Source organism: Sander vitreus, chromosome 10 (genome assembly GCF_031162955.1).
Source record: "Sander vitreus isolate 19-12246 chromosome 10, sanVit1, whole genome shotgun sequence".
Taxonomy (NCBI): domain Eukaryota; kingdom Metazoa; phylum Chordata; class Actinopteri; order Perciformes; family Percidae; genus Sander; species Sander vitreus.
This window is the reverse complement of record NC_135864.1, coordinates 16,769,219-16,792,253: the sequence shown is the minus strand read 5'-3', so window position 1 is coordinate 16,792,253 and position 23,035 is coordinate 16,769,219. Positions and strand designations below refer to the sequence as shown.

The window sequence follows — 23,035 nt, the reverse complement described above, 5'->3', positions numbered from 1 at the left end:
ACTTGTTAGTGCTTCCTGGTGGAAAACTATAATTCTGACACTATTTCTACATTTTCAATAATATTTAGCATTTTCTTTTTTGTAATTTCATGTCACTTATCAGTTAGTCTCGCTTTGCCAGACCATCCACACGCTGCAGGGCTGAGGAGGGTCTGGCTACTCCACAAAGCATTCTGGGATGGGAGAAAAACGTGATCTGGTTTATTGGCATTTCTTTAAACCAATCACAATCGTTATGGTCGGTAGTAAGCTCCGCACAGAGCCGCTGCAAAATAGTCGTGCGAGAGAAAACTCAGATTGGACAGATAGTCCAGCTAGCTGTCTCAATTCACCCTGCAGAGATCTGAGGAGCAGTTAACAAAAGTCCTCATAAATCCACCGAATTTAAAATTCCAACACAAAGAAAGCGGAAGGAAACGTAATATACATGCATCCGGCGGAATTTCCTGTGGGACCGGAGCAATCCCTGAAGTAACGTCAAGGATATAGACTACTTATCAGTTGACATTTACAGAGATACTAGTCTATCCTCGACGTTCAACTTCCGGGATTGCTCCATTGCAGACGGAAATTCCGCCGGATTTCACTCATTTAGGCCGGATGTCCGTTGCCTTGGGCTTCCTTTGTGTTGGCATTTTAAACTTTGGTCAATTTATGAGGACTAATGGTTAACCTTTTCTCAGATCTCTGCAATGTAAATCCAGACAGCTAGCTAGACTATTTGTCCAAACTAAAACAACTTTTCACCAAAACAAGTTCCTTGCAGATTTCTAGAATTTGGATATGCCAAAAGCTGATATTTGGCCTGGCAGCCTGAACACGGCCTAAAAGAACAGCCATTTTAGCTAGATGTATTTTAAAACAGATGAAATCAGATCTAGCTTTTAACCATTTCACTTTGTGAAGGAATGCATTAAAAGCTAAGGCATATTTTTCAAATTACTATAATTGATGAGTCAAGAGGTTAATAAAACCAGGACATCATGAACCATGAAACAGCTGATGTACCTGTACACTAGTATACTTGTATATTGCTTAAAGTGCCCATATTATGAAAAAAACACTTTTTCTGGGATTTGGAGTGTTATTTTGTGTCTCTGGTGCTTCCACACGCATACAAACTTTGAAAAAAATCCATCCATGCTGTTTTGAGTGAGATACAGTTTCTGAATGTGTCCTGCCTTCAGTCTGTGGGTGAGCTGTTCAAAATCGGCATGGCTTGTGACGTCACAAGCCGAAACGAGTTGGCTAACCGCAACCGTTAGCTCGTAGCGTTAGCATGCTAACGCTAATGCTAATGATAGCATGCTACCTCGTTCTCAATAGCAAAGTACTGCTACAACACACACAAGTTCACCATAATCTACAAAAGAACTACTTACATGTGCACCCTCATTTAGAAGTCTCCCAGCTAATCCTGCCTTGTAACTGACCGAAGTTGGAGAAACAGCCTTTCTTTTACTGTCTATGGAGCTAGCTAGCTGACATGATCTACATCTGAGCTACTGCACATGTGCGAGTGCAATCAAAGATAGTACAGAAGAAGAAGAAGAAAAGAGGTCTCACTCTGTAGCTAAAACAGAGACCAGGTGAAAAGAGGATCTGGAGCAGTGAGAGAGAGCTGTGCAGTACAACAAAAATATGGTGTTTTTTGAAAATTAAACCATGTAAACCTATTCTGGTACAACCTTAAAATACAATTATGAACCTGAAAATGAGCATAATATGGGCGCTTTAGGTAACAATCTTTGAGATGCCTGTGTAACTTTTGACCAGAGTGAACAAATGAAAACTAACCTTTTGACTAACTATCCCGTTTAATGCCTGTTAAAGAGCCTTGCTGTGAAATAAACCAATAAATGAACCAAACAAATAAACAGGTAATACAATACATTATGTGTTTATGATATTGCGACCTTTATGGTTCTGAGTGAAATGTGAAGGGTTGGGTGTTACAGTAAATTCCCTCTGAGTCGCTCACTAACACTGAAATGAATAAATGATGGTAGTGTACTTTAGATAAAAGCGTACTACCTAGATGGGATGAGGAGAGCTGGGAAGGGAGGGAGGGAGACCTCATTTTCCTTGCTTTCATAGACATGGAGGAACAGCTACACCAGCTGTCCCACAGGGAAAAGTGTGTGTGTGTGTGTGTGTGTGTGTGTGTGTGTGTGAAAGAGGGAGGGAAAGAAGGACACTTTCACATTATTCTCTGGCTCATATGAATATAGGAAGAGGAGGTCCAGTTTGTGTCATAAACCAATGAAACAAAGAGAACAGGGACAATGAGGTTTAACCATCAAATATGCAATGAAGCAGATGAACACAGACCACACCAAGTGAGTGAAAGACAGGACCAGTGTGATTTCTCTCATTAGAATCAGGGGTGAGCTACAGTTGTATCACTTCACTTGGACAGGAGTTGCACTTTTCTCTCAGACCCAGGAGGACCCGGCCCGTTGTCTGTTGCTCTCTGACTTGCACTAACAAGCAGCCATGGGCTCCTTGATGTTGGGCTGCGTCACTGACTTCTTCACCTACGAGACTACCAAGTCTGTGGTGGTCAAGAGCTGGTCTGTGGGCATCATCAACCGGCTCGTACAGCTGCTCATCATCATGTATTTTGTCGGGTCAGTGATGTTTTTGTTTTTTGTTTTGCATGTTTAGTGGGTCCTTGGTTGTTTTTTTTATCCGTCCTTCCCAGGCTTTGTGGAATTAGAAGCTCTGAGATTTCTCATGTTTAAGGTTGGGTTCACGCAAATTACAAAAATACTTTTTTTAACTTGCCATGCAGATAGTTTAGATTTGATTTGGCCAGGGTTTGAAATATCCTGTAACAGTTTTCCCTGTATTAAGTAAGAGTAGCAATACAACAATGTAAAAAATACTCCATTACAAGTAAGAGTCCTGCTTTTAAAAATATACTTAAGTAAAAGAAAGGAAGTATTATTGGCAAAATGTTATTAAAGTATCAAAAGTTAAAGTACTTATTGTGCAGCAGAATGACCTGTCAGTGTTACATTATTATACATGAAATCATTTGAGGATTATTGCTGATGTAGGAACCTGTAAGCATCATTTTATTGTTGCATCTGGTCAAGAGTGAGATCATTTTAACTCATTTATATACATTAGTTCTTTAAGAGTAACTAGTAACTGTAGTGGAGTAGAAAGTATAACACATCCCTTTAAAAGTTAGTGGTGTAAAAGTATAAAGTAGCATAAAAATACAGTACAAGTACCTCAAAATTGTGCCGAAAAGTAAATGTACTAAGTTACTTAAGTGCTGCACAGAATATGTGATAAAAGAATATTATCTTTAGTTTAAAATTAAACTGGGGATGTTGCGATCAAATGATACATCTTAGACCAGTAGGCCACAGGGATCCCCCAAATTTTTTATTTTTAAATTATGTTTTAGTGAAAAAAATCTGGCAGTAGGATGAGACTTTTTTGCACATGTTGGCAGTGCAAATAATGAATACTTTTATTTTGTACTGTTTTTATCATATTTATTTCTAGCCACACTTGGTACCTCTTGTGTATTATCATTACCTTCAATAGTTAAACATGCAATTTAAAAAAGGTTGTTTAACAACATACGCTGTTCTCAAGATTTGTGTGTGTGTGTGTGTGTGTGTGTGTGTGTGTGTGTGTGTGTGTGTGTGTGTGTGTGCGCGCGCGCGTGTGTGTGTGTGTGTGTGTGTGTGTGTGTTGAGTTAAAACTCAGATAAGATAAACTACTCCAATAACAGATAGGAGTACACAATATGGAGGACCTAAGTTTCACTTCAAGATTTAACATCTGAGCACTGCCGAAAAGAGAGGGTGGATCACTGTTAGTGATCGGAACAGAGAATAAATAAACAGTAAAGTTGTCAGGTAGCAGTTTATGTGCAATGTAGGTTTCAGTTTGTCCATAAATAAATGCTGTGGCTCCTAAAGACCAACATCTGAGGCTATGGTTCCTAATTATCAGTAGGTGAAACCTAGGTCTGGTCTGTTTAACAAAGTAACATTATTTACACAATAACACTTTGGATGAGTAATCCAGGGCAATCAATTGCTGAAAATAGCATGATTACATTGTTGAATTGATTAAATTAAAGCAGCCCTCAATTATTTGTCTCAGACGTAACTTAATGTTATGTGATATGGTTAATAAAGTTAGCATAGTGAATTTTTAGACTAGAGGTTAAATCAAAACACAGAAACAAGACTCTTCATGCTCTCCACTTCTTTAAGTGAACTCTTGACCTTCTGTTAAATCGTTTGTGTCCTGCAGCTGGGTCTTCATCCACGAGAAAGCCTATCAGGTGACCGACACAGGCATCGAGTCCTCTGTGATGACCAAAGTAAAAGGTTTCGGTTACCATGGCAACCACGTGATGGATGTGGCCGACTATGTGTTCCCCCAACAGGTGTGTGACTGTGATTAAGGCCCACACAAATATAAGCATGACCTTGGACAAAATAACTATCTCCTCCCTATCGGAGGGACTACAAACATAAGTCCTTTAAGTTGGAAGTTGAGGTTTGGTGGTAGTTTGAGGTGCATGTGAAAGAATCGTTCAAGTTGATTAGGCCATTGTTGATCCAGAAACTTTGGTTATGTGTGTTTTTTTTTCAAATCTGTTTTATTGTGAACAAGCTGTCTGTCAGTTTATGAGCTGATCAATTTTTCATGTGCGGCACATTTTGACCACTGTTTGCATTACATAAAAATACAGTATCTGCTGTGTTTCAGGGTGCAGATATCTTCTGCATCATGACCAAACTCATTGTCACAGAAAATCAGTTTCAAGGAAAATGTGCAGAGGTGAGGACACATTCAAATCATTAGTTACCAATCAGTTCCAGTGCATTGTAACACTTTCTTATTCCCTTTTATGACCAAATGTGGCTTTTGCAGTCAGAGCCCTGCATGATGATGTAAAGCTTGCAGACTCAGGAACATCTTTTAAATCACTTCTAAAAATCAATTTTTAAAGCCTTTTACAAATGTTTGCCCTAATCTTTTATTTTTACACCTAATGTCTTAACTGTTATACTTGTTTATTTGATCCTTCTATATTTATTGTATTGTATGGCATTTGTGTACCTGATTTTAGAAGAACTCCAATCATAACTCCAGAGCTCTCAGGGCAATCATAGAAAAGAGTCCTTAGAAAGTCTAATTCAAGGAACATGGGCACATATCTTCTAACTTGTCTCATTATAACAATACGTTCTATTGAAATGTTTAGTAATAATTTGGTCCAAAAAAGCTCAAGGGCTAAGTGTATATATGATGTAATTTTAAGTGTCTGTGTGTTTTTGTGTGTTTCAGTTTGGGAAAAAGTTTAAATGTAACACGGATAAAGACTGCCACAAGCATTTTGGCAGCATCCTTACCAATGGTGAGTCTAACTTCGTAAAGAGAAACTTTTAGCTAAGCTCACACTACATGACTTTCAAAGACTTTCACAGATCGCTGTACTGTTTAGACTACATAACTTGCTGTCTTGTAATCGGGAATCTTGAAGTCGTGGTTTTCACAGTACACGACTGACCCATGACAGAGGGACACAGGAAATGACTCATACCATCCGGGTAACAGGATTAGGATTTTTTTTGTTCCAAAAATGAATGTCCAATAGAAACAAGCTTTCCAAGTTGCTGGTGCACTTATATGCAGTGATAAAACAAAGAAAAAAGATGGATTAGGGGCTGTTGTCATTGGCACACCTGTTTCCACGTCACGCTCAATATTATGCTCCTCCAAACTCACAAAAAGAACGCAGAGGCTGAGTGCTTAATCAGTTAAACTAGTTAAAAATGCATACATATATAATAAATCCCAGAATACCCTTAGAACCTTTCATAATTTTGATCAGGCTGAAAATTGTTGTAATTTTCAAATCCTATTCATAGTGGCTTAAAAATAAGGGTCAGGTCTATACATAACCTTCAGGTTTTGTTCAGTTACTTCACCTAAATGTCTGTAAAGTAAAATGAAAAGTAATGTACAAAAGTAATGGCTGCCACTGTATTAAACCATATCACTGTGTCTCCCTTTAACTGACATTCCTCCTCTCTTTCTGTCTTACAAACCAGGGGTAATAACAGGTGTTTGCATTCAACCCTCCAACAACACAGAGAATGGTCGGTGTGAGATTGAGGGATGGTGTCCAGCTGAGAATGACCAGGTTGAGATGTAAGATTTACACACACACACACACACACACACACACACACACACACACACACACACACACACACACACAGATGTTGTCATCCTAACCCCTCCTTCTCTGTCAACATCCTGCCCAGACGCCCGATGCTAGATGTTAACAACTTCACCATCTTCATCAAAAACAGTATTCGCTTTCCACTCTTCAATGTCACCAGGTAGGTCACACACAAGCCTGCATACACACACATTCTCCAATTTAAGCAGCTGAAAAAAAAGTGTGGAAAATACATAATAACACATAGCCTGATGCTCCTTTAAGAACTACACTAATCATAAAAATGAAATCATTTTCTCTCAGAGGGAACTTTCCCACCACAATGACGGCCGAAGAGATCAAGAGCTGTACCTACCATCCGGAGACGCACCCCTTCTGCCCCATCTTTCTTGTGGGGGACGTGCTGAACTATACTGGGCAGAACGTGGATGACCTGGCATCCCAGGTCTTATTCGCCCTCTATGCCCTCTCCTTCTCAACATTTTCTTAACTTTTTATCCTCAAGGCTAAAATGTTGCAACTGCACAGGAAATAAATTAAATAAAGTGTCATAAGACTTTACCCTGCGGATTCATGCTGTTGATCGTCAAGCCCTCTTGACAGTGCTGACTTTTGAGGGGACAGTGATCTGGAGAGTCCAAAATAGGGGATGCAATTGTAGCTCATTAGTTGTGTGTTGCACCATTCACTTTTGTTTAACCTCCTCTGTTGGCATAGAAACTACTCCACAAAAGAGGAAGACATGAGATTATGAGACAGGAGTTGATTGGACAAATATGTCTTTCGAATAAACTGTGTGAACCTACAGTATAGTCCTGTTAGCGAATGAGCTATGCTAAAAAGCTAACATGTTTGCTAACTGTCAGGTTAGTAAACTTGTTAGCTCGGATAGCTTCATTTTACCACTTCAATAACTTTTTATTGAACAAAAATGGTGTACAATGGTGGACAAAATGATGGCAAGGAAACAGAACAGTAGAGAGAAAATTGTAGGTTAACAGCTCGACAACAACAGCAATTTCCAAGCCGGAGGTTGAGCAAATAAGAAACAGGCTAAATTCTAGAACACTAGAGGTTTCTCCCTTATTTACCACTGCCTTCTCAAAGTGCATCTGTTTTCCTTATCCTTCTCTTTCAGGGTGGAGAAATAGGAATTAACATTGAGTGGAAGTGTAACCTGGACCTGGACATTGACTATTGTGTACCCAAATACTCATTTACGCGACTGGACGCACCATTTGCCAAGAATGCCATCTCCAAAGGCTACAACTTCAGGTCGTGAGGCTGATTTTTATTCTGGATGTCTACTCAATCTTTTTATTTATTTCATTCTTTAGTCACATTTTGTCTTGTCTTTGAATGCAGATTTGCCAAATATTTCAAGACAGAGAATGGGACAGATTTTCGGACACTTCACAAAGCATTTGCAATCCGCTTTGATGTTATGGTCACTGGCAATGTGAGTTGTGTGAAATTGTGGCAACCTGGAAATTTGTGTAAATATAAAATGTTAACAAAAAAACATTTTTAAACCTCATTTTTAAGAGATTGCATTTGACATTTATTGCAAAACTGTTGTCACTTAAAAACATGTTTACATGTGTCCTTTAAAGTTATATAATACTATAATAAATTGTTTAAAACAACTACTTGCCAGTTAGCTTAGCTTAGCAAAAAGACCGGAAACAGGTTGAAGCTGCTAGCCTGTTCTTTTAGAATTTGGTTAATGTTAGGAATACATAATTAAAATGTAACATGTTCATTAATGAGCTTCAGCTAAGCTAACTGGTTGCTGACGGTAGCTTAATTTTTACCATACAAATGTGAGAGTGGGATTGATCTTCTCATCTAACTATCAATAAGACAGCATAAAAGTGTAGTACTCTGTAAATGTTAAGTATATCGAAATTGTCATCTTAAGAACCTGAGTTGATCTTCAGCAAGCAAGTTATGCGGAACACTGTTTTAAAAAGCAAACTGGAAGGGCACTCGGAGAGTGTAGATCTCTGCCAAGGCATGCCCTATTTCACTATGTTAATGCAGTGTGAATTTTCCCAGTCGGATACTATTTTTTCTGATTATTCTGACACCACATCAATGCCACTCCACAATTCAATGAGTTCTTCCTTGGCACATGCAACACCCTTCCACCAAGTTTCATGAAAATCAGGCCAGTTTTTCTATAATCCTGCTGACAGAAAAACAAACCAACAAACAGACTAACCGAGCCAAAAACATAACCTCCTTGGCGGAGCTAATAAATATAAGTATATTTAAATGCTTGGGACTGTTTGTACATTAGGTCACCTAAACCGACCCCATCTCTTCCAGGCAGGAAAGTTTAACACAATCCCAACACTGATCAACCTGGTAGCTGCCTTTACCTCTGTTGGACTGGTAAGGATTTGTGATCAGGCTAAAGATAATAAAAATGTATTTTTCTTGTTTGCTGTCAGCTTTGATTATACTTTATTTTATCTGTGTCGGCAGGGTACAGTTCTCTGTGACATTATCCTACTGAACTTCTTGAAAGGGGCCGAACAGTACAAAGCCAAGAAGTTTGAAGAGGTAATGCATGTTTTGATTATGCATTTTGACTACCAATACATACAGACGCTGATGGCAGTGTGACCTTTACCAAAGAGTCCAGGTAAGCTTTCCTGTAAGATCTTCCTCACAGACTTCCCTCGTTGTTTTGTCCATCCAGGTGTCGGAGGCTCAGATAGAAGCATCCCTTGCTCAGAGCCCAGGCAGCCAGCTGTCACTTAAACCATGTATCAAGAGCTCCTATGATTCTGGGGCCATTTCCCTCGCTACCTGTGACTAACCTATCTGACTGACAACAACAACAACAATCTGAAGAAATGGACTTTCCTCTCTCTTTCTTTTCCCTTATTGCCTTATTGCAAGAGATTCATTGTCTTTTCCTGTTGTCAGGATCTTGCAGTCAGTTTTAGTTTATGGGATTTGGTATAAAGAAGGACAACATTGTTGCCATCTTTGCAATTTTGCAACAATTAGTGGGAGTCACAAGGAAAGAACTATGTCCTTGTAGCAATAAATGTATTAATAAAAGAAAACTGCAGAGAATATACTATTTACGTAACATTTTGGAGAATGTCTCTTTCTTGTCATGTTCACACACTCACCAACTGCCCTTCTTCTCTGTCCTGCACAAATAAAAGCACTAGAGTCTCCTAATGGCGTAAGGACATGGTTATTAATATTGATGTGTGTGTGTGTGTGTGTGTGTGTGTGTGTGTGTGTGTGTGTGTGTGTGTTATAATGTAAGAGGGGGCTGCAGTGGGACAAATGTGAGGTTGAGGTTTACAAATGGGCCATTTTAGACCACTTCTGCACGATGATGCACAGTAGATGTTACTGTACAGACTAATGGACTAATGTAATTCATCTTTTTCCAATCCAAAATGGCATTATGATTATCTTTTTATCTGTCTATTTCTCTGGTTTACTCACACATTGTCGTCTCAGACATTTAAGTAATTCTCTGTAATTTCCTGCTCTCTCTGTCATACACATACTCCCCGTGTGTGACCAGGGCACTAATAGATCAGCTAAAGCGCCTCCTAATGGCTCTGACATTGATTTACGAGAGAAGATAGCTGTGAATGGAGGCCACAGAGGAATTGATAGCAGTTACTTTGATTTACTAATTATATCAATATAATGCATGTAATGGAAATGACAGAATATGAGACACAGCGCCATAAAGTACACATCTCTCTGAATGTTGCGTCTGGCCACTGTTTGAAGCAAAGCCACAGCTTGTTTGTGCAGAGAAGGAACAAATAGTTTTCTGACTACTATAACAGCACTTGAAGGCCAAGCAAGACTGGATGTGTTTCCATGCACACAGCTCTGCAATTATTAATCATGTAAATAGATAATAACACTTAGATAATCCCTATTTAGAAGAATTAATGAATGGGATGAGGAAGGTAGAGGAAGACATTTGTTATCTAGTTTTTCATTTCAAGGGGAAAATGTGGACAAAATGTGTGTTAACTAGAGCTGGGTATCCTTTAAAAATGTATGATAGCAGTAACAATACCAGTATCCTTAAAGTGATACCGCTAAACTGTGCAACTCCATCAAACCGTGGTAACAGTATCTCTCTGACTCCAGTGAGCAAATGGCTTTAAAATAGGGCTTTTAACATTTCAAGAGCTGAACAGAGTCCGACAGTCTGCAGCCACTGCTTCAGCTCCAACTCTCATTCCTCCTTTGGGGTTAATTTCCCAGGATGGCTGGAGAGGGAGCCATTAGCCAGTCTGCTGCTGGTCAGTGTGAGATTTACGTATGAGGAAGAGGAGGACAACAGAACATTTCTGATAAAAGCTGCTGGAAGAAAGTTTATGCCAGCAACCAAATCGACTAAACAGTTATATGCAGCTGATGCCACACTGGCAGCGTATAATCCAGTCTGGATACAGACAGAGCGGAGAGCATGGACGAAAAACAAACAGTTGAGGGTCAAACAATGGCTGTAGTTGCAAAGGCTTGAAATACTCTCAGCACTTGATTTTATCATTTTGAATGGTGGTGGTGTGGAGAGGGAAGAGGAGCAATAAGACACAGTGGTGCTTTAAGTGTCCAGAAAAGAACTCAATAAATCATTTTAAGAAAGTCTGGGAGCCTTTATGCTAAATGCAGTTTTACAGTCCCTGTCTGTCCTTCTTCCCTGTGTTCCACCTCTTCAGAGCCAGTATCCAGGCAGGGAGAGCAGGCCGGCGTGTTGGTGCTTCCACCCTCTTTATCGCTGCCTGCTCCTCCTCTTCCTCCTCCTGCTCACACTCCTGCTCTATAACGGAGTCCTCCTCTGCACCCAAATCCTCCTCTGAGTCTGTAGCATCCGGGTCCAGCTCTGGAGGCGTTATGGCCACCACCTCCTCGGAAAAATGAACCCTTCGGTTCACCTCGACTCGCCTCTGATCCAGAGAAGGATGAGTGGATAAAAAGGTAAAAGAAAGATGAACAGAAGGTAAAGACAGAAGTACTTTTGTCATTCTAAAGTGTTACATTTGGTGTGTTATTTCGGGAAAACGATTTTATGAATCGGTTATTTTTTATATATTTTGGTACATTTGTACTAAAAACAAAACTGTCAAATTTGTCTGCAGGCAAAGTAAATTCAACAAAAGAAAACTGAATGAATATTTACATGGGTTTAAATTAAGCATTTCTTTAAGGAAATTTCTATTTTTCAATTGTATTTAGTACCAAATTACATTGCTCTTTTTTAATTCACTTCTTGGAAATGATTACAAAATTATTCAGAAAGTAATACCGAACTGTGAAGTGTTGCCAATATTTAAAAATATTAATCTATAAATACATGTTCTTGTGCAGACAAATATATCAAAAGTCTATAACTTAATTAGTTTTTCTGAAGAGTTTCCTTTTAGCATTGTGTATGAAAAAAGCTACTTTGTTTAAATGATCTCATGTTTGAACACAACTTAAGTGGGAGGTGCATGACCTCTTCAACTTCATCTAACTGCAGCATATGACATCTCCCAGTTCCATACTACTGTACGTCACTAACTGTATACAATAAATACTCATCTATAGTAGGCCTATGCAGTTAGAATACAAGGAATAAGCATACTTTACAGTTTCAAATAAATACATTCCCCATGCAAAGGCAATCAAACTGCAACTTTGTGTCTTTGTTTCCAAAAATTCTAAAAGTATTTTTTGTTTCTGTGGGAGAGTAGTGTGCAGCAAACTCAAAAATAAGATTTTGTTTTTTTGTTTGTTTTTTTAATCCACACAATGACTATTTGAGGGTACTTTATTCATAGCACACCACTTACTGAAACCTGCTTAGCATTAGCATGTTGTATGTATTTTTACATTTTATACCACAAGGAGGCAGTGTGATACCCAATCACTTTTTTTAAACTTACCCTTTTTGTCACTGTTCCCATTGAGGACTGTGATTCCTGGGATATGGAATGTTTGAGGACACCCCGGGGTGCAGGAGCAAGAAGAGTAGATGGAGAGAGAGGTGGAGGATTAGAGTTCCGGATGTAAAAAGGCATGAGGTTATCATGTTGTGACTCTCCTGTCTCCTCCATCACGTGGTTGCTTGTTAGGCTCAGTGAAGATATGGACCCCTCTGTGAGACGAAAGACAAGAGAATTAAGTTTCCAACTTCTAAAGAACATCATTTCAGTTACCACCATCTAACCTCTGTCAACTCAAATGCCTGATTAAAAACACATGATTATGTAGATTATGAAGTTGTTCTGACCTCTGTATGCCTCTTTTCCATGACTTATTTCCTCAGTTTGTAGCCTCTCGTCTCTCCTCTCAGCTGACTGATACTGTCTCTTCCTGTTGAGGTGGACTCTGCTCTTTAGCGCTAATTTGTCCAGAATATTTTCAGGCTGCTAATAAAAACAGATAACAGGGTGAACAACTCACAGATGAAAGTAAAATTCTTTAGAAATGTGTTTTCACTTTGGTTCCATTTTTTAGATTTAGTTATTCTTAATCAAATAACTTCTGTTAAAATAGTAAATGATGCATTATTATTTAGATCTAACCTTTACAAACAAAGGAGGTCTACGGGTATGTCCATGCTCCATTGGTTCTGATTGATCGGCCTCACTACGAACATCCCGTACTGCAGCTTGTTTTCCTTCAGAAACGTCCATGTTGACAGCTTGAAAGGCATCATGAGATATTTGTGCCATGCTGAAATCTAAATCTGGTGATGCCTCAGTTCCCCTGAAGCTCCACTGGTTGTTCACACCTCCTTGTTGGTTCAAAATCAGATATGATTGACCACTATCGTGAGGATTTGGTGGGATTTTGAGCTCTGATGGTCTCTGATTGGCTGAGTAGGCTGATTGGTTGGGGTTTATGAACTTGGCCCACTCTTGACCAGTGACGATCTCCTCCAGCAAGCTAAATGAGCCCAGGCCAAATTCAAAGTCACTGCTCGATCTGGAACAAGAGAAACAACTCCGTGAGCACATGAAATGATCTCAGCCTTAAAATCAGGAATTAGAATCAAATCAAGTCAATTTTATTTAATTTGAATCAATCCCCCTTACACCATCATGCTGTAAATACTCACTTAAGCATGTGTATCAATCAGTCATGCTTTAATTTTATGCATAACACTTTGCTTTACTTTATTTGCTGGTATATGTTTTGTATTGTGCTTTTGTGTGTCCTTGTTTTATGTTGGAAAGAATTTGTGTATTTATTTGTCTGTTTTTTGGTGAATATTTGGACAAGTATGTTATGTGTAGGTTGTTCTATGACCAAACCAAACCACTCTGCTGCAGAGAATAGTCCCAACTACACTGTTCTCATGTTTTAGTAACGTTTTCTAAAAACTAGTGCCCAGCTGTTTGAGGGAATTACTGGGCCTTTAAAAAAAATGAAATATGTATTTGTTACCTGTTTAAACAAGTATTGTCTGGTGTTTTGAGTCAGTTCCACATACACCGCCCTGCTGCTGTAAATACTCACTATCGCACCACATGTCTATTAATCCACAGCTAAAATTTGTCCCCAACAAATACACTATTTACTCCTGTTTGAGTAACATTTGCAAAAAAAAAACTGACTAAGCCTTTAAAAAATGAAATTATACATGTGTGACTCATTTTTAAAGATGTATGTCTTCATTCGGAGCAAATGGGCTTGGTGCCGAGTATCACATTCAGTACAGTAGGAAAGACAAACCATATTAAAAGAAAAATATCCAGCCTTATCCTTTGTCAAGAATCATCTTTTAAGGGTGATTGAGGATCTTGGTGTGTATGCAAGCATGTATCTGTTTGATGACGTTTTCTTTTTAAGGCATTTATATTGCGCTATGCAATTTTTAAAAAATCTCATGAGACTTACGGCACCACGAAAGTGAGACTGAAGATGGCCGATGACACACGCTGTCAGTAACGGGTGTGTTTGGCAAGTCAGACCACAAACATGACCCTAAACTAATATACCAGCTATGGTTGGAAACGTCTCAGAAATACCGCACATATTTTACTAGTCTCGCTGTAGGGCTGAGAGACTATTAAACAAAAAAACCTGACTGTGAGAACTTTAAGCCTGTGTGATGCTGACTTCAGTACTGGTTAGAGTGTATTTTTTTTAGGATAATTTGTTGGTAGATTACCTCATCTTTCCTTCATTAGTGGAGTTTTCTGTGTGTGTAGGAGGGGCGTTACTGTGATCACTGCTGTAGAGTGAAGGGAGGGTCCTTTCTTCCTCCTTATTTGGTGTGTTGATGAGATGTTCTGCTGTCAATAGCTGTTTTTGAGATGAAATCTGTAATGTTGGAGTTTCATTTTGCAGTTCAAAATTAAATCAACATATAAAAATGTAAATATAATATTACTCACTTCAGTCCCTTGCTCACTCTTTTGGTCTACTCTCCCTCCTTCTTCTTTTCCCTTTTTGCCAAAACCCCCTGGCCTGTCCTTCCATCTCTCCTTGATTTTCTGAGTCCATCTCCTCGTTTTATTCTCAGATGATCGCTGCTTTCTTCTAGAGCTGCTGCTTGTTGGGACAATCTGCATGTCTTTACTTTGTGCCAAAGCTCCGAATCCTCTATTTTCCATTTGCAACACTTCATTCCCTTGACTTCCTGTGTCAACATTAGTGGGTTTCAAGGACCACTTGCAGACGTGTAGGTCCTGGTCCTGATTCTGTCCCATGCTTGTGACAGCATCTTTATTGCTCAGGATGTGTCTTGTCATTGCAGAACTGCCAAAACTCACCCACATCTCATCAGTCCTCTCAAAGGAAGTGATATCAGCATCCTTAAGTGATTCAGCAGGAAACAGCTGCCCTCTTCCTGTTGGGGTGATCCCAGGCTGTGTGGCCTGTCCCAACACCCTGTCCTCACCCGTGTCACCATCAATGTCTTTCTGGGAGTGGAAGGAAATGAGACCCCTGTCCACTTCACAGCCATGACCTGGTTGCTGTATTTTCCCACCTTTGAGGCCAAAGTTACTGTCTGCAGCAGAGATCCCAAACTCTTTTGAGGGGATACCATTACTACCAAACTCAAAGCCATTTACAGGACTGCTGTTTACTTTCTGGATGTTGGTGGCTCCTCTTTCTCCATCTTGCCACCATGTGGAAGCAGTTGTTGTGGGTACAGGTGTGTGCAGGTATGCCTGGCCCTCTTTTCCTGGCTGGAGCTTCAGTCTCTGCAGCATGGACTGCAGCAAGGCCTGAGTGTCTTTTGGATTATGTGACTGAGACATCTAGGAACAGAACTGCTGTGTATTAAATCCAAAAGTCACAGAAAAGCATATCAACAATGAGCGCATGTAAACACAACAATATAGTCCGCTGAACAGGGATGGATTCCAAACAGTCTTATGTAATGTGTTGCTTTTAAAAGAAAGTGGAGACCATGACAGAAGAAATTGGCTGTGTGAAACACGTCACCCCTTAAGACTCCTGTGATAGTTGTTTCCCTCTGTTTTCATTTTCCAATCTTTTTCCATTATCTTCTTAACAGTTTCTCAACGCAAATATCCAGACAGGTCCATCTCTTTCGGTTTAACTTCCTCAGCTAGGATAGAAATTATTCTTTTTCTCCACTCCTCCATAATCCACAATTGTTTCAGCAGCAGTCCAGTTTGTGTTGTTTTTGGCTGAGCCAGACACAAAACTATTCCTGACTTTTGTCCACTCATGTCTTTTCAAAGTCTCTCTCTTTCACCAACGTCCTCAGTTTCAGTACACATATGTTGTTTTAGTCACACCTCAGCCATGTATATCAATGGTGACGGGAGGAGAGACGAGCACGGCAGCGTTCCTCACACACTTAAGCAAACCAACGAGAAAGACCAGTGAGGTGAGATGATGCATTGACAGTGTCTCTCTCTCTCTCTCTCTCTCTCTCTCTCTCTCTCTCTCTCTCTCTCTCTGCCCATATTTCTATTTGCCCTTCCTTCCCATTTATCTCCCTGCTCACTCGCTCACACACCCTCTTTCTTCCCACCATGACCCTTGAGTTGTAATTACAAGGCATTTTTGTGAGCAGCTGCTATTTATGTGTCTTTAGATTGAAAGAAATAAGAAAATACCAGCATGACCTTTGGAATAACCCCTTTTACAGGAGCTTTTTTGTGAACTAAAAATGTAAAAACTTGTTTTTTTAGTCTTTACTGTTGTTATATGAATGTAATAGTTTTAGTAGAATCCCTGGAGATGTTGTCCCTGTGTGTGTTTATAAAGTAGTGGTGAAAGAATGCTCTGTTAAAAGTAAAGGTCCTGCATTCAGGTCTGTACATAAGTAAAAGTACAAAATAATTTTAAGCAAAAATAAACTTTTAAGTAAAAAAAAAAAAGTACTCATGCAGAATGGCCCTTTCAGATTTTTATTTATTTAATATGAATATAATATTAATGGATTATCATTACGGATTATGAATTCATGTGAAAACTGTATTTTAATGTTGCTGGTTGAGCTAATTTAATGTATAAAATGCATCATATTTTTACATATGTGTATTAAAATGTTAATCTGCAAAGTAACCTGTAACTACGGCTGTCATACAAAAGTACATTACCTCGCAATTACACTACAGTAGGCTACTGAGTAGATGCACTTAGTTACTTTCCAACACTAACTAGTCATTTCATATAATCATTAACAATAATTACATGTATTTGCCCTCCACCATTATCCCATATCAAATATTTTCATATACGTCATACATTTAGAACGAAGACGATTGTGATTGATTGTAAATATTTAACCATGTTATTGATGCAGCTGTAAAAATGTCAATTTAGCAGCGCAGTGCGCCTGCGTTTGGCCAAGCAACGCCCCTTTGAGGTTTCTGCCTCTCTGATTGGTCAACAGGAAGAAAGCGGGTAATGGCGGCGTAAACAAGGCGCAGGTCGGTGCAAGATGCTGCTCATTGGAACCACTGTTGAAATTAAAACGTAAAAATAAAGCTATATCTAAACGGAATATGTTTTCGAAACTAGGAGGATTTCTGCTGGGTGTTCAGACGATTAAAACCCCACTGGTTTACTTCTTGGTGGTTTTTATTCGCTAGTTTCAGCTAACTTTTAGCCTAGTTTGCTAACTTAACGGAAAAGTAGTAACGTCAACGTTAAGTTATCTAGCTAACGTCTGTAGAAATGGACTGCATCGTGACGGGAGGAAACGTAAAAGGTAGCAACCATCCTGCTTTTTCAAACCTATATTTAGCTAGAACAACAGCAACGCTATACGACAATAATTAGCTGTTAATTGTAATTATTATGTTGTGTATGTATGTACCTTGCAGTACTGGCCAAAGCCATCCATTCACTGTCCAGGATCGGTGATGAGCTCTATGTGGAGCCTCAGGAAGATGGGGTGAGCTGCTCTGATACTGTCATATACACAAACACTTCCTCTTGTCATGCATAGAACAGTTTGCCTAGTTGCTTCCTGTTGGTGCACACTCTGCGTCGATGAATGGTGCTGATTTCGTTTTTTTTTTCTCTCGTAGCTGGCCCTGCGGTCTGTGAACTCCTCTCGGTCGGCATATGCTTGTTTCCTGTTCGCACCACTCTTCTTCAGCAGGTGCAGACTGTGTGCGTGTGTCCAAATGGCACTGTGATGTGTGTTAGAGAGAGATAGTGAGTCACTGAACATCACATTTCTTTGTGCCATTTAAGCCAACTTCCCCTCCCATTTCTTGTGCAGGTACACTGTCCACAGTGGGCACACCTTCCGCTGCAAGATGGCAATAAAGGTGTGGTGAGAGAAAGAAATGAGCTATGGTTCTTGAATTGCTTTTATACAGTTTATGTGTCATTCAATACATTTACATCAACTGTAATCCTCTATGTAAGTAATTCCCAACTTTCTGTTGTATAACACACACCCAACAACCTGTCAGATGAGCTCAAGTACTCCTTCATCAACACCACCTATCCTTTGATATTACTACAAACTTTTTTCATACAAGACACAGTGATCCTGTAGCTGTCTGTCTTTTGTTTTTAATTTTTTTGTCAGTAGGTTCATAGTACCATTTTGAGAGGCATGTGCTCACTACAGTAGTTTTCACAAACTCTCATTCACAGTAGATGATATTCAGGTGTGAGGCATGTCCTGTGCAGCTAGTAGTTTATTGGTTATTTTGACAGTAAATTTACTAAAGCTCAGCATCACACCAACGCCATCCTAGTTGTGTGTGGATATATTTTTTTTTACCAAAACATAATTTCGTAGCTGAGCTACTCCACAGTCTTTCCATGCACCCCACCAGTACCCATGGTTGGGCATTGCTCATTCTATTCACATGATGCAGAGCAGAATCTAAAATAAATGAAACCGTTTCCTTTCTGTACTCAACTTCAGACACTTTCTTTCCTGTCATGTTGCTACTGTGGTATGGCCTTGTTGTTATCTTTGTGTACATTTTGCAAAACCTCTGTGCTTCCTTTTTTTAACAGTTGTTCACGGTTTGTGTTCCCAAGCAGTTGTATTGTTGCATATTAGTCATAATCTTATCCCCTTATGTATATATTTTTTTCTCCTTCTTATGTTCCTCTTTGTGTGAGTCAGAGTGTACAGGCCGTATTCAGGTCTCTAGCGTCTCTGGAGAAGACAGTGGAAAAGTGTCACATCGAGCTGGACAATCAGAACAACCGCCTCACCTTCACCCTGCACTGCAAACACGGTATCTGTGCTACACTTCCTGCCCAGATGATTCACAATGCTTTACGTGGATGATTCCAAAAGGATTACGTCATTTTTATACTGACACATATTTTAGTCATTGTGCACATCATGTACTGAAAGTGTTTCGTTGGTATTTTCTCTGCAGGCCTCATGAAGACACATAACCTGTCTTTCCAGGACAGTGAAAGCCTACAGGCAGTGTTTGATAAAGACAGCTATGCCAATGTATTCAGATCCCATCCCAGGTCTGTGAAGTCATTCTACATTCTTTGTTATATATAGAGATCTGATCTCGATCTCTCTCTCTCTCTCTCTCTCTTTCTGCCTTGAATTTTGTTTGTATATGGTTTTGCTTTGTAATATTAGTGTTTGAAAAATATGAGATTTTTAAGGCTGATACTTTTAGACTACAGTTGGTTAATTCAATTAATAAATAACATCTCCAAATCAAGGGAAGTGATGTGAGGAACCTGCATTGACGCCAATGTCCACTAACCACATTAGCAAACTCTTACATTTGGTCCAACCCCACAAGTAGTGTTTTTTATTTATTTTTTTTTTTTTTTTTGTGGCTCTCAGTTACAGCTCACTTTGTGTCTTCATTTGCTCTCAGGCTGCTGGTGGACACAGTCATGCACTTCCCTCCATCTCTAGAAGAAGTAACCGTGTCAGTGAGTGATGAGCGAATGTGGGTCAGGAACCATGTGGAGGAAGAAGGAGGTGACTATTTTTTTCACCCTGAAGTTATAAACATACTTGATAACATTTGAAAAACTTGTGAACTGTGTTTTCCAAAGTCATAATACACACGTACACTAATGTTACATCGGATATTGGATATTGGTCGCACTAAATGCATGCTCTTGGGGGGAATTGTTGTTTCTGTAATTTATTGTTAGAGTTTGGTCTAGACCTACTCCATCTGTAAAGTGTCATGGGATAAATTCTGTTTGATTTAACACTAAATAAAACAGAATTTAATTTAATATTCAAGTAATTTAGCATCAAGAAGATCAACATTTTGGTGTGACACAACTTACTAAAACCAGAGTTGTTTTTTATACAGAAGTTTCAAATGGTGTATTTAGCCAATACAGCTGTAACCAGACATTTTAAAACTTTCTATAATAGAAGAAAAAGCGAAATAGAAAAAGAAACATAGCTTGAGTGTATTTAATTATATGTACTTATCCCACAGCTGTAATGAGTCATTGTGTTTTTAAAGGAGCTTTGTATTACAAAAATAAAAATGTTGCTATTAATGACATGGAGAAATAATGCTAAAAGAGGAAAGAGGATGGGTTTGAACCCAGTGGTGCCCTTGTGTGTTCGATGGCAAAACAGCATAATTGCACTGTGTAGTTGTGGCTGTTATTAGTCAATAGAGGTAGTGTTTCAGCAATAGAATTTAAGAAAATTAAGGTTATTCAAAACGTTTTAAAACTTGTCTCTGCCTCTGTTCTCCATTCACTCTTTCGTCTTTCTGTTTCTCTTGCTGCCTGTTTCCCTCTCAGACCAGTCCAAGGCCATGCTGACAGAGCTGTGTCTGGCTTCAGACGAGTTTGACCATTTCGCCGTCCAAGCTCACAACAGCGTCACCTTTTGTCTGAAGGAGTTACGGGTGAGACAGAGGACAAAGGGAGGGTTGATGGAGCAACAGAATAGGAAGATCAGTCAGGTGGGAGAGGATTGGGAAATTTACCAGAGAAAGAAAGGACACTGAGGAGGATTTTCAGACAGTTTTACATCACATCACATTCCATTCATTTAGCTGACGCTGCTGTGGTTGATATTTAATAAAAACTTCTTGCATTGCATTTACTGATCAAGGATGTTTTCTAAGTGAGTTTTTATCATCTCTCCTCCAGGGTTTGTTAGTGTTTGCAGAGTCTACTGGTCTCCCTATGTCTATGTACTTTGATGAACCTGGCAGGTAAACACACTCACATACAGATGTTAATCACTTGTGTAACAACAATGTTTTGACATTTACATTGTGTGTGTGTGTGTGTGTGTGTGTGTGTGTGTGTGTGTGTGTGTGTGTGTGTGTGTGTGTGTGTGTGTGTGTGTGTGTGTGTGTGTGTGTGTGTGTGTGTGTGTGTGTGTGTGTGTGTGTCACAGCCCTGTAGTGCTTTCAGTAACAGACAGTGTCCTGGAGGGGAACTTTGTGCTGGCCACACTTTCTGATGACCCCAACCACCATAAAAAAAACAACAGTAGACGGTAACGCTCCAATGAAACTGAATGCAAACTAAACATTGTTATAGGCTGGAATTTTCCTCATCGAATTGACAAATACAGCAATGTAGTCCTCAAAAATGTATAAAATGAAATCTTACAATGTACAGGTGTCGTAAATGTAGCGCAAGGACATGAGTGAGTACATCTTCAACATATCCACAATCTTCACTTGTCATAAATGCAGTATGGGTTAGGTAATAGACATATTGGACTAGGATGATTGCTGTTTTTTAGTTGGCATTTTAAACTATCTGTGATCCCTGTTGAAAATGTGTACAACACACATTTCTCCAACATACCATCCAGCCCATTCTGGTTAAGAGGGACATCACTAGTAGAAGACAAGAAAAAAAAGTGTCTAAAGATTGATATCAGGACTAAAAAGCGGTTCGGATGAACAGTGAAACCTTCATCTTCATAATACAGTAACACGATGCGTAGATATAGTCTATTCAGACATAACAGCCATGAACCCGCATGTAAGTGCGCTGTCACTGAAGCTCGGTATGAAGCCAGAGGGACTTTTTTTTTTTTTTACTTTTCTCTTCCTCATTCATGTCATATTTCTCTTCCTGTCTATCTCCTCAGAGCACACACACCGCCACCGCCTCCTCCTGACGACTTCATGAATGATGACATAGACTCCTACCTCATTGCCATGGATACTAGTGTTGCACCAGGTTCCTCAGCTACAGGTCCGCCCACATCCCCTTTAGCTGATTCCATATGTTCTAAACAGACTGCTGCAGCCAGTCACAGGACAAGGCTACACAGTGAGGAGGAAGATAAAACAACCGATTCAGGCAGACCGCCTAATAAGAAGGTATGGTTTAGTTTCCACATCAATACATCAACTTATTAAAATGCTCAAAATGGAAAAATCTGGGAGATAAAATGTATAACGGAAGGAGATGAGGCTAAATTGTTTTTCCAATTTTCCAAACTTAATTAACTTTCAAACCATCAAAACAATTAATTACAAAAGGCTACATCTAGTCCAGGTCCTAAGATGCATCATAACATTGACAGCTTGATAGGACTGCCTTGAGTTTCCATGTAGAACGATTACTGAAGCTGACTGCAGACTCCACGACTTGAATATCTTTTTTTTGTTGCTAACTGTTGTCATATTGACGTGGGAGTTCACAAAGTACACAACTAATTTTCGACATGGTGTACACTATTATTCCAGTTAGAGATATCAATGACTGGAGCAAATGATTGCGCATCCATCCAAATCACGTCAGGACTAGGCTTTAGTGAACAATTGGCTGGATATAACTTGCAGAAATGACTTGTGTTTCACATTTAAAATAAAACACACTTTCATAATATTCTTCTCTATTTTTCCTTTCACAGTTCTGTTCCTTGTTCTTTGGATCTGTGCTTCCCCCATCCTCTCAGATGAGCACTCAACCGGTGTCAAGTCAGCAAGTGTTGGCCAGTGACAGTGAGGATGACATACAGTGAACTAGAGTGACAGTGGACTGCTGGATGAGAGGAGAGAGATGGACTGACTGTGTGTGTTATATTACTTTAACACACATGCCACCTGCAGCACTTGAAATGAAATGGACACCTTGAACCCTTTTCTCCATTTTAACTGGCCTGTAAGCGTTGTACAGGGATTCTTTTTTTTTTTACACTGGCATGAATATGCAAAGACAGTGTACAAAACAGCCACTGCTAGTGAATTCCAATGTTTTATTGGACTATAATGTGAATGAATGATGGACTTCAAAATATGGGATTATGTGAAACTGGACTTGAAGCATGTCCTGTTTATTTTCGTTCAACATCTGTTCGGTTTGTGATCAAGGTGCAACAAAAAAGCTCCTCTAAATAAAAGAAACATATTTTTCAAAGTATG

The 23,035-nt window shown here is 39.3% G+C and overlaps 3 protein-coding genes across 6 annotated transcripts; 2 read left to right on the top strand and 1 right to left on the bottom strand.

The window, feature by feature from the left end:
• The first annotated feature begins 2,232 nt into the window (after positions 1 to 2,232).
• Positions 2,233 to 9,176, top strand: p2rx3a (purinergic receptor P2X, ligand-gated ion channel, 3a). The gene is made up of 12 exons (XM_078260561.1): positions 2,233 to 2,630; positions 4,286 to 4,421; positions 4,748 to 4,819; positions 5,330 to 5,399; positions 6,097 to 6,196; positions 6,313 to 6,390; positions 6,534 to 6,675; positions 7,369 to 7,505; positions 7,596 to 7,689; positions 8,562 to 8,627; positions 8,721 to 8,798; positions 8,938 to 9,176. Exons 1-12 carry the CDS (start codon positions 2,497 to 2,499, stop codon positions 9,055 to 9,057), a joined length of 1,227 nt encoding a protein of 408 aa, XP_078116687.1. The 5' UTR covers positions 2,233 to 2,496; the 3' UTR covers positions 9,058 to 9,176.
• A 701-nt stretch (positions 9,177 to 9,877) lies between these two features.
• LOC144524363 (uncharacterized) lies at positions 9,878 to 17,621 on the bottom strand. Of its 4 annotated transcripts, none has more exons than XM_078260553.1 (7): positions 17,530 to 17,621; positions 14,621 to 15,490; positions 14,395 to 14,546; positions 12,803 to 13,205; positions 12,508 to 12,643; positions 12,161 to 12,372; positions 9,878 to 11,179 (listed from the first exon to the last, which is right to left on the bottom strand). In XM_078260553.1, exons 1-7 carry the CDS (start codon positions 17,554 to 17,556, stop codon positions 10,907 to 10,909), a joined length of 2,073 nt encoding a protein of 690 aa, XP_078116679.1. In that variant the 5' UTR covers positions 17,557 to 17,621; the 3' UTR covers positions 9,878 to 10,906. The 4 variants fall into 4 exon arrangements, with proteins under 4 accessions (XP_078116679.1, XP_078116680.1, XP_078116681.1 ...); XM_078260554.1 differs by having other exon boundaries at positions 12,508 to 12,646; positions 14,395 to 14,528; XM_078260555.1 differs by having other exon boundaries at positions 12,508 to 12,646; positions 14,621 to 16,058; positions 17,530 to 17,620.
• rad9a (RAD9 checkpoint clamp component A) lies at positions 17,089 to 23,033 on the top strand. Its single transcript, XM_078260556.1, has 12 exons — positions 17,089 to 17,421; positions 17,537 to 17,607; positions 17,744 to 17,817; positions 17,941 to 17,989; positions 18,808 to 18,922; positions 19,070 to 19,169; positions 19,538 to 19,644; positions 20,439 to 20,545; positions 20,793 to 20,857; positions 21,046 to 21,147; positions 21,754 to 21,988; positions 22,525 to 23,033. Exons 1-12 carry the CDS (start codon positions 17,388 to 17,390, stop codon positions 22,633 to 22,635), a joined length of 1,170 nt encoding a protein of 389 aa, XP_078116682.1. The 5' UTR covers positions 17,089 to 17,387; the 3' UTR covers positions 22,636 to 23,033.
• The last annotated feature ends 2 nt before the right edge of the window (positions 23,034 to 23,035 follow it).

Bases quoted from the DNA above. Each gene is read 5' to 3' on its own strand.
- p2rx3a (XM_078260561.1), top strand. From the start codon at position 2,497: ATGGGCTCCTTGATGTTGGGCTGCGTCACTGACTTCTTCACCTACGAG. The intron at 2,631-4,285 runs GTCAGTGATGTT...TGTGTCCTGCAG, and splicing joins ATCATCATGTATTTTGTCGG to CTGGGTCTTCATCCACGAGA. The intron at 6,197-6,312 runs GTAAGATTTACA...CATCCTGCCCAG, and splicing joins GAGAATGACCAGGTTGAGAT to ACGCCCGATGCTAGATGTTA.
- rad9a (XM_078260556.1), top strand. From the start codon at position 17,388: ATGGACTGCATCGTGACGGGAGGAAACGTAAAAG. The intron at 17,422-17,536 runs GTAGCAACCATC...TGTACCTTGCAG, and splicing joins GACGGGAGGAAACGTAAAAG to TACTGGCCAAAGCCATCCAT. The intron at 19,170-19,537 runs GTCTGTGAAGTC...ATTTGCTCTCAG, and splicing joins GTATTCAGATCCCATCCCAG to GCTGCTGGTGGACACAGTCA.
- LOC144524363 (XM_078260552.1), bottom strand. From the start codon at position 17,556: ATGGATGGCTTTGGCCAGTACTGCAAG. The intron at 15,491-17,529 runs GTACATACATAC...TTCTGTTCCTAG, and splicing joins GCTTTGGCCAGTACTGCAAG to ATGTCTCAGTCACATAATCC. The intron at 14,547-14,620 runs GTGAGTAATATT...CCAACATTACAG, and splicing joins AGAGTGAGCAAGGGACTGAA to ATTTCATCTCAAAAACAGCT.